General features: G+C 61.4%; 1 protein-coding gene across 1 annotated transcript in view; it reads left to right on the top strand.

Annotated features, from left to right (window-relative positions):
• Window positions 1–3: 3 nt before the first annotated feature.
• Window positions 4–544, top strand: part of ACVR2B (activin A receptor, type IIB) — a gene marked incomplete at its 5' end in the record, with an annotated part of 16303 nt that continues 15762 nt past the window's right edge. Inside the window, one exon of the mRNA XM_014530279.1 lies at window positions 4–82. Within this exon, the coding sequence (XP_014385765.1) occupies window positions 4–82 (79 nt within the window). The remainder of the gene's footprint in view (window positions 83–544) is intronic.

The following is a 544-nucleotide window of genomic DNA, read 5'->3' as shown; positions in this document are numbered from 1 at the left end:
GGCCCGGATGAGCCGCAGCGGCTGTGGGCCTGGAGCTCCGAGCCTGGGGACGCCAGGGCCAGGGGTCAGCCTCTCCCTAAAGGTATGGGTACAGGTCTCTACCCTGGCCTCAGGGAGTTGGAGGGCAGGGCCAGGCTTCCTCCTCTGGACCCGGGAGGTGTGGATAGAGCTGCCCTGACCCCAGGGGTTGGGGGCGCCTGTTAGTTGGGCTTGGCAGCTGGCAGCCCCTGTGTGCTTTCTACTCCTCCCCGCCCTGCTCCTGGCTCTGCTCGGAAGGGCTTTCTGGGGGCTCTGCTGTGATCTCAGCGAGACACAGCTCGCTGCACTGGGAGCTGCTCAGGGACTGGGACTGGGCTCGGCGGGTGGAGGAAGCAGCGTCAGTTGCCAGGTGCTCCGCATCCCTGGGGTGGGAAGGGGTGGGCTTCCTAGTTCCATCTCTTTGGCTGTGTTTCCAAAGGAACCTGGTTGCCTTCTCAGAATTTTTTATCTTTTATTTCTTCCCTCTCACTCTCATCACCAATTCTTTGTTCCAGAATAGACACCC

This window comes from Myotis brandtii, unplaced genomic scaffold (assembly GCF_000412655.1).
Source record: "Myotis brandtii unplaced genomic scaffold, ASM41265v1 scaffold731, whole genome shotgun sequence".
Lineage (NCBI taxonomy): Eukaryota > Metazoa > Chordata > Mammalia > Chiroptera > Vespertilionidae > Myotis > Myotis brandtii.
This window is presented reverse-complemented; position numbering and strand designations above follow the sequence as displayed.